General features: G+C 45.2%; 1 protein-coding gene across 1 annotated transcript in view; it reads left to right on the forward strand.

Annotated features, from left to right (window-relative positions):
- Positions 1-10000, forward strand: part of LOC113027924 (cGMP-dependent protein kinase 1-like) — a 74225-nt gene that overhangs the window by 34088 nt on the left and 30137 nt on the right. Inside the window, exon 3 of the mRNA XM_080305796.1 lies at positions 9321-9434. Within this exon, the coding sequence (XP_080161922.1) occupies positions 9321-9434 (114 nt within the window). The remainder of the gene's footprint in view (positions 1-9320; positions 9435-10000) is intronic.

A 10000-nucleotide genomic window follows, 5' to 3' on the forward strand; every position in this document is an offset into this window, starting at 1 on the left:
GGAACACCAAAGCAGGCTGCTCTCACAGCCTCTTTGTGGAAATCTGAAGCTTCCTCAGACTTTGCTTCCTTTTTGTTCGACTTTAACAAAGACCTGTTTCTGCGTGCAGCCGGCTGCTTGTACCTCTGACAAAAGCTCAGTTTTCACTCTGACTAATGAGAAGCAGCTTCTGTAATGAATCCATGTGTGCTCAGAGCTTTCTGCTCGTTTAGCAGCGTTTCATGATGCCCTCCTCCTCCTCGCCACTCTCCCGCTGTTTTAACGAATTTCTAAAAGCACAACTCAACATCAGCCAGTCGGGCGGATGCAGATTATTTGCTGTTTGCAGGAACGAAGGCACAAATCAGAGAAACTAAAGGAGGTCTCGTGCACTCTGTGTTGTTTGTCCATATTACAGATTCAAATTAACCCAGTGCTCCCAGTGCACCGGTTTGGAAACAGTTTGCTTCTGTGGCTCTTTCTTCTCTGAGGGGAAGCTTTGGCTCTGAAAGCTCCACCGCCCACTGCTATGATCATTGCTTTCTGTTCTCATGTTTCCACCTCAAGTGTTTTTACCTTCAGACTGAAAAGTCTCAGATGTTGTTGCAAGAATCACGATGGAAGGTGGTCCAGACATTCACGGTCTCCTCCGGATGATTCTTCTGACTCTGATTAACGTCTGAGCTCCACAAGGAGGCGCTGTCCTCTGTGAGGCTGAGGTGGAGATTCTTTACATGGTTTCTTGTCCTGGTAGGAGAAATTGGCTGCATCCCAATCCAGGGTCTGCAGCCTTAAAGGCCGCATTTCAAGGCCGATTATGTCACAGCGGCGCGCCGAAGGCTGTCCCAATTCAAAGGCTGCTCGAAATGCGGCCCTGAAATGCGTCCTTCATTTCTCTGAATTTTAAGGCTGTGGCAGTGTAGACTTCGTGGTCCCATATATCCCACAATTCATAGCACGGCAGTCGGTGTGGAGAATTCTGCCGCAGACGGCAGAAGCGGAGCGGCCGAAGAGTAAACTGTGAAAAGTAAGTTCTGGATATTATGTCACTTATTTATGTGCAAATGTTTAATAACGAAGAACATTAAACATTACTGTTGGCCACATGTCGGCAAAGTTATGTGACATTAGTGACGTTTGTACTAACTTGGTTTTAAAGCCTTTACTTTAAAATATACGTCGTTCAATAGCTGAGCTTCATCTCACAGAGAATGATCAAAGCTCATGTAGAAACAAACAAATGAACAAAATATGTTCTCCTTCATTTCTGTCAAACAGCTGTATGACACGTTTCCAGCTGTTAGTATCATGGTTGCTAGGCAACCTGGGCAGCGGAGGCTAGACCGTCCCATTTCACAAGCCTCGCACTTCCGGCCTTAGCGGTCTTTAAGTACGCGGCCCTTGAGGATCGTTGAGGCTGCGTACTTTAAGGCTGCAGACCCTGAATTGGGAGACAGCCATTGTACAAGTTAGAGTTAACGTGTTTGTCTTCTTTCTCTGTCTATCAAAACGTAATATCAAACTGACATTTTTGGCTAAAAGTTTTCAAATGATCGTTTCTAGACAAAAACAGCATCTGTGAGAGCTTTCAGTCAGGTTTTAGGCCCTTCAACAGTTCTGAGTCGGTGCTTTTGAAACTGATGATTCTGTCTTAGTTCTGCTGGACTCACTGTGCTAATGAAACACCAGCAGGAGTCGAGGGTTTAAGATCTAAATATTATGTTAAGCTCAGAACTGCAGTTCCACAGAGGTCTGTCACAGAGTCTGTTCTTCTTTCCTTCTACATGAACCCTAAAGGCCAAATGATCCATCAAGCATCTCTAGATGACTGACAACTGTGATAGCTGGTTATAAAAAGAACTGCCTGTCCTTCAGGTTCTTACAGTTTTAACTAAGGTTCACACTTTGGGATAATCTTTGACACAAACCTGAAATTTGCCAAACAAATGAATGTTTTGGTCCAGACGAGTTCTTTTCAAGTCCTTTCTAAAACAACCAGATCTGGAAAGGTGCAGAGTTATCAGCGGCTCTATGTGCACTGCAGACTTCAGTATACAGTTCATTTAAGCCCTTAAATGGTTTACACCTGTAGATTTGTTGTACACTCTTGTGCTGTGTCTTTAAGTGTAAGTCTTGGATGGAGGACGGGTTACTGTCGTGTCATTTTATCCTGCGGGAATCTTCAGTAAACATCTTGGATTCATTGATTTATTTAGCTGTAAAGCACATTGGTTTAAACCCACTGTATGAAGCAATAACTTACTAAGTATAATCAATGACATAACAACAATTCAAACAAAACAACACAAATTTAGATTTGTGTTTAGATTCTGATATTTTTCATAAATGAAATTGTGTAGAAGAAGTAAAAGAATTAAGAGCAGGTTGGTGTGTTTCAGCGTTGTTCATGAGTAAACTGTAAGGATTATAGCACAAACCTTTAGAGATTATCATACAGTATCCGTCTGCCTTGTAATTAGCCAAGCCTACACTCTGAACCATCAGTGTAAAAAAGAAACAGTGCTTAAAGTAAAGAAGTGTGAAAATATTTATATTTATATTTATATTTATGAAAACCTCAAACTTTTATTTGATGTACATAATGTTTCAGAAGATGTTTCAGGCAGATGGTGATGAAGTACAAACTGAGCTGTGCTGGTTTGTTGATCTGGTTGTTTAAAGCAGAGCCCCTCACTGCTGCTCGGTGTGGCTCATAAGTAAATCTCTGCATTCAAACAACAGTGTCGTCTGCATAAAAGTGCACATTTGCATCAGCTACATAATGTGAATATTAATAAAGTATCAAATTTTTTGACCCCACCTGTGAGAGCTCGTGTTACTTCACACAGTGCCGTTAAACCTGCTGTGTGTGCAGTTCTTCCTGGTATTTGCTGTATTTTGTCTCCTGGTCTCGTGTGAGTCTTCTCTGAACTGTGCTGTGTGAGACTCACAAACCTGCCAGTCCTTTTCATCACTTTTAAAAAGCTCTCTCTCTCTTTGTCTCTGCGGTAGTGGCTCACCCACGCACTTCTTTCTGTTGTTCTGTCACTCTCTGTCCACCAACATGGTAAAAACATTTTTCTCTGCCCCGACCTGTGATTCCTGCTCTAATGAGCACACCGTGGGCTCACGTCTCTGCTGTTTGATGCTCTGGAGCTCTGAGACTCCCTGAAAGCAGCAGCGGCATGTTTATGTGCTTAACACTGCATAACAGTTGATTTTTGTTCATGAACATTGTCCACACTATATGAATTTCTTGAATAATTATTCAGTATAAGCTATAATGAATCTTAGTTAATCATTTTTCTCTACAAAGTATATTTGATGGCATAACGAAAATAGATAAATGATTAACTGTCTTCAGCACCACGGACAGAGACATGGTTCACGTTTCATCCAAACTGATGGACGAATGAAAGACGTGACGACAGTGTGTGTGTGTGTGTGTGTGTGTGTGTGTGTGTGTGTGTGTGTGTGTGTGAGAGAGAGATTAGCCTAATGATCATTATAATTTGCAATTACATCCTCAGTTCCTGTGTGTGTGTTTATCTCACCATTCAACATAATAATCACCACCATCTGGTGTGTGTGTGTGTGTGTGTGTGTGTGTGTGTGTGTGTGTGTGTGTGTTTGTGTGTGTGTGTGTGTGTTTGTGTGTGTGTGTGTGTGTGTGTGTGTGTGTGTGTGTGTGTGTGTCTTTCTGTCCCTGTGTGGACACATATCATTCCAAGCTGTTATGGGGACGTCTGTGCGTTGCAGGGACATTAAGGCGGTCCTCACAACTTTAAGTAAACAATTAATCTGCTGTTTAACATGCTGAAGGTTCTCAGTGACATGTCGCCCTCTGAGCTGATGTGTAGTGATGATTTTACAGTCACGAACTGATGCTCAGTGATAATCATCAAAGATCTGCGACTGTAGCCTCCTGATTTAATAAAATCCTCTAAAATCCACCTGCGGTCAGAATGGTGGGGGATCAAAGATGACTAAAATCCCTCTAAAATCAGACAGCAGTGTCATTTCTAGCATCAACACTGAAGCTTTAATCTGAAAACTCTTTTTATTGGTGCAACCTGAACAAACAGCACCATAACTCATCTGAAAGGCAGATTTCCTGAAGACGTTTCACTTTTCATCTGAAAGTTCGTTCACTTCTAAAAGCGGGTGGAGGCATAGTGGCTGTTAGTCATTAGCATCGCACGACTCACATCACATGTCATGAGGACAAAAACCTCACACAGCAAAATGACTTCATCAGCTAATGTTACATCCTCACATTCTCGGATTCATGCGTGTAGCTAACTTACAGCTAACTTAGCATTATTGCTAATAACTCACAGATGACTTCAGCAGCTAATCGATGATGCTAACCTTTGTTTAATGTCACGCAGTATTGGTTTTGGCCACGATCAGCTTGTCAGTCACCTGTGAAGCTCAGCTGGTGTCAGAGGTGCTGTTTATATCAGTAAGAGGAAACTGGAGTTCAGTTCTCCTAAATCAGTAGAAGAATATTCGTGTTTTTATTAAATATGTTGGCGGAGGTTTGCTCCGAGCTGCTCAGAAACAAAGTCGCTGAATCTCCAGATAATCCGCTCAAAATGAACCAGCCCTTCATGAAAGCCCTCTGAGTCTCTGAGCTCACTTCATACTCACATGTTGCACCCCTGAAGAGACGGGAGACTCTTCATCATACATGATGATGACACGAGTTTGTGTTGTTGACACTGATCACTCTGACATTTACAGTTCCCATTAATCTGTCTTCATCTATATTGATTTAAAATGTCAGTGTTTAAATGCCAAACAGTGTCTGACATCAGAAATCACTCAGAACCGTCGGCTCTCTGAGCTTCGCTGGGACTTCCAGCTCTCTGTTACTGTGCTTCCCTCAGAGGGGCTGTAATGTTACCAGCAGTGCTGGGTGCAACGCATTACTGTAACCACATTACATTTTTCAGTAACGTGATATAGTTACAATTATGTAGTTACTTGCATTATAAAAGTTCTTTGGTTATCTGCACGCTGGGTCGATAGACACAGAAATTCTTTTCTTCCTGCTACAATCAGCTGATTTCAGTTCATGTGCATGAAGAATGAAGAGTGTTACAGCTTTAGCGTTGTTTGTATTGTGCAGACGGAGAAGAGCGAGATAGTAAAGTGCAAACGGCCTCAGAACAGAAAAAGCTGCTTTATACTGCTAACATCTGCACAGACAGCTTGCTAACACTAAGCTAGCCAAGCAGACTCCAGCCCAGCAGCCAGAGCCTGAGCTTACACAGCCTGTGGTGATGATGATGATGATGATGATGATGATGATGATGCAGCCTGTTTCTACCTGTTCAGGTTTCTACAGTAAAATCACCATGGCAACCGCTCTGAAGTCAAAGAAAAAACAAAGAGAAGTACAAATGAAGTTAGTCAAAAACACCGACGTTCGGTAAGAGCGAAGTGTAAATTGCATTAATAAGTAATATGTATGTACTGTGGCAGTATTTGACTGAAATGCAGAATCCGTGCGTATCAGCAGCTGACTGTCATGTGTCTGCGAGACGTAGCGGCGTGAACAGACGTCTCCTCTGTCCCACGCTCGGGTTGGTCTCATGTTCAAATGTCAGCACTGCAGGGCAAACTTTGTTTTCCACTCTGGCTTTGATTCAACGGCTGTGATGGAAACAGAGAGGGCAGCCATTACGAGTGAGCACATGACCCCGTGTAACGTGTTAAACCCGCCATGGAGTCACAAGCTGTGCAGATGACAGAAGCTTCCACAAAGACCGAGGAACGAATTCTGAGCATGTAAACACTGCAAAGCGTCTCTGTCTTCAGTTATTATTGTTGCTGTAGCAGACGGAGGGACACAAACTGACGTGGAAGCCTCACAAACTGTTCTGGCCTCTGCAGATAATTTCACCTTCATGACAGCTGTACGAGGGGAGAATGTTTGTATATGTCACCTGTATGCATCATTATGGGCGTGGCCTCCTTGTCTGACAGGTGGCTGTAAGGCAAGGCGAGTTTATTTATATAGCACAATTCAACAGCAAGGTGATTCAAAGTGCTTTACAGAGACATTAAAGAACAGAAACAAATAAAAAGCATGATTTAAATTTTAACCTTAAAAGTAAAACAGTGCAGATTTGGTGCTTTATTCAAATGCAGCTGAGAACAGGTGAGTCTTCAACCTGGATTTAAACAAACTGAGTGTTTCAGCTGATCTGAGGCTTTCTGGGAGTTTGTTGCAGATATAAGGAGCATAAAAGCTGAATGCAGCTTCTCCAGCTGCTTGCTGTTTGCTAACATGACATCATGTGACCAATAACATGGCTGCTGTGAGGTCAAACAGACCAAGAAGAAGAAATTCAGGGTTTTGTTTGGATGTTACTGAGCACTGATTCATACTCCATCTTTGTGTGTGTCTGTGTGTGTGTGTGTCCACTCATATTCTGTTTCCAGTGTGTCACTGCAGCTAAACAAAGCACTTTTTCTATTTTACACAACTAAAAACACACACACTGACCCGTGGATGATCCCAGACCATTGTGTGTTTCTCTTCTTCAGCTGAATCCCGATTGGCTGAAGTTTTCAGGTGGCAGTCTGTGTGCGTGATGGATGAGCGGCAGAGGAGGAGACGAGACCACGTCTCAGTGTCTTCAGATGCCCTGGAGTCATTTGAGTTTGGATTCAGATCTGTTAGAAGCAGAAACACGATGCTGAGGAGTCCCTCACTTACAGAGCTCTTCCAACATTTCATGTTTTGTTCTGTGGCGAGGAGCCGAGGCAGAGGTGGTTAAAAATCGATCTAGGAGGAACCCAGATATTCGGTCACGCTGAACTGTTTACGCGAGGTTTTGGTCGGTGGTTAAAATCCCTGCATGGCGTGAAGCTGACCGGGAGACGGCTCCTATAATTCAGGGGGTGTGTCCATCAAAGCCTTGCGTTTGAGTCTTTCGCCTTCCTTTCATGATTACTCAGACGTCGTCTGATGACATCAAATCAAATCAAATCACTTTTATTGTCACATCACATGTGCAGGCACACTGGCACAGCACATGTGAGTGAAATTCTTGTGTGCGAGCCCCACAAGCAACAGAGATGTGCAAACACAACAACACAAACGAGCAAAATACAAGAATGGCCAACCTGAAACTAATAAATATATGTACAATATATAATAGTGTATGCATTTCTGGATGTGTATACTAAATATTTTCCTACGTGTGTGTGTGTGTGTGTGTGTGTGTGTGTACACATTTTTACAAATTAAATAGTAAAAAAATAAAATAAAATAATAATAATAATAATAATAAAATATATAAAATATACAGAGTTGAATATGTGCAAAACAAGTGGCATTTATATACAGTGTGGAGTGCATAATGTTAAAGTTCCAGTAGTGAAGCTGAGGTGTCTATGACGTGTTCAGCAGTCTGATGGCCTGGTGGAAGAAGCTGTCTCTCAGTCTGCTGGTACGGGACCGGATGCTGCAGAACCTCCTTCCTGATGGAAGTAGTCTGAACAGTTTATGGCTGGGGTGACTGGAGTCCTTGATGATCCTCCCCGCTTTCCTCAGGCACCGCTTCCTGTAGATGTCTTGGAGGGAGGGAAGCTCACCTCCAATTATCCGTTCAGAGCACCGCACTACTCGCTGGAGAGCTTTGCGGTTGTAGGCGGTGCTGTTGCCGTACCAGGTGGTGATGCATCCAGTGAGGATGCTCTCAGTGGCACAGTGATAGAAGGTCCTGAGGATGCGGGGGCTCATGCCGAATCTTTTCAGTCTCCTGAGAAAGAAGAGGCGCTGCTGCGCCTTCTTCACTGTTTTGTTTGTGTGTACTGACCACGTAAGATCCTCAGCCAGATGTACACCAAGGAACTGGAAGCTGCTCACTCTCTCCACAGCAGCGCCGTTGATGGTGATGGGGGTGTGTACTTCTCTGCACCTCCGGAAGTCCACTATCAACTCCTTTGTCTTTGCGACGTTGAGGGTGAGATGGTTGTCTTGACACCAGTGGGTCAGGGCGCTGACCTCCTCCCTGTAAGCCGTCTCATCACCGTTGGTGATAAGACCCACCACTGTAGTGTCGTCCACAAACTTCACAATGATGTTGGAGCTGTTAGTGGCTGTGCAGTCGTAGGTGTAGAGTGAGTACAGGAGAGGGCTCAGTACACACCCCTGTGGAGCACCAGTGTTCAGTGTGATGGGGGATGAGGTGATGCTGCCCAGTCTGACCACCTGGCGTCTGTCAGACAGGAAGCTAAGGATCCAGCTGCAGAGGGAGCTGCTCAGTCCTAGATCCTGCAGTTTCCTGTCCAGCTTCGAGGGAACGATGGTATTGAATGCTGAGCTGTAATCTACAAACAGCATTCTCACATACGTGTCTCTCTTCTCCAGGTGTGACAGGGCAGTGTGTAGTGTCAGGGCTATGGCATCATCAGTGGACCTGTTGTGGCAGTATGCGAACTGTAGAGGGTCCAGTGAGTCGGGTAGTGCAGAGCAGATGAAGTCCCAGCTTCTCGAAGCATTTGCTTACGATGGGGGTCAGGGCTACAGGTCGCCAGTCGTTCAACGAGGAGATGGTGGAGGATTTGGGTACAGGGACGATGGTGGCCATTTTGAAGCAGGCTGGGACTACAGACAGAGAGAGGGAAAGGTTGAAGATGTGCGTGAACACTCCAGCCAGCTGAGCCGCGCATGACCTGAGGACGCGGCCGGGAATCCCGTCCGGACCGGTAGCTTTGCGTGCGTTCACCTTCCTGAAGCACTTCCGCACATCCTCCTCAGACACAGTGTGCGCACTGACGTCATCCGCGGTGCGCACACTGTCCGGTCTCATGGTGTTCGCTGTGTCGAATCTAGCGTAGAATACGTTTAGATCCTCACACAGAGAGGCCGTGGTCTGCGGTGTGCTGGTTTTCCCTCTAAAGTCTGTGATCGTGTTTAGTCCCTGCCACATACTCCGAGGGTTGTCAAACTGTTGCTCCACCCTGTCCCTGTACTCACGTTTGGCTGCTTTGATCGTCTTCCGGAGTTGGTAATGTGCGTGTTTGTAGTCCGATGTGTTCGCGGAGGCAAAGGCGGTGTTCCGTGCCGCCAGTGACATCATAATACTACAGGGCCCTAACAGCTGAGCAGCAGCTGTGTGAGTCTGCAGAGTCAGGCAGGTTAGAACACAGCCTATTAAAGAGCCTACATTTCCCACAGTGCACCTGTCCTTCGCGAGGCTGTTTCTGTATCAGCCAAAACTCTGAGTCAGAAAACAAGAACACAAGCTGAGACTGACGGTCTTTGTTCTCTCTCTCTCTCTCTCTCTCTGTCCTGCTGTGTGTGACTGTCTCTCGCCCAGAGGGGAAGGTGGAGGTGACGAAGGAGGGGATGAAGCTGTGCACGATGGGACCGGGCAAAGTGTTCGGAGAGCTCGCCATCCTCTACAACTGCACCAGGACGGCGACGGTGCAGAGTGAGTACTGACAGCCTGATGTTGGTCTTCATACCTGACCTCAGGTCAGTTCAGTGCAAAGACACAGAGCAGGTGAACTCTGACCTCTGACCTGTACACCCAGATGAATCAAATATTAGCCATGGTCTAGTTTTCATTAGTCAGAATGATGTCATATCTGATGGGAGCTGGATCCGTCTGTTTCATGTTGGTGGCCTCCTCACATCATCCACAGGAAAACACTTTCACCACACACACTGAGCACGGTGATCAACAACCATCACATCAGAAACTTTTCATATTTCGTGTCTCAACTTAAAACAAGAAGAAATTCATTCATTCACACATCTAACACGTGCACTCTCATGAACATGGATACTTTGGCATGCGGACTGGAGCAGCCGGGACTCGAACCACTAACCTTCCAGTATCCTTGAAGCTGAGTGCTGACGAGAGCGAGGCCGTCAGCCGCTGACAGATTCCTCTGGGTTTCTTTGGGACCTCTCAGACTCCCTCGCTCTCGGGGGATCTTTGTTTCTTACCTCTCCGTGTTCGCTAACAGTGCTCTGAATGTCTCTCGGTTGTAC

Source organism: Astatotilapia calliptera, chromosome 8, assembly GCF_964374335.1.
Source record: "Astatotilapia calliptera chromosome 8, fAstCal68.1, whole genome shotgun sequence".
Taxonomy (NCBI): Eukaryota; Metazoa; Chordata; class Actinopteri; order Cichliformes; family Cichlidae; genus Astatotilapia; species Astatotilapia calliptera.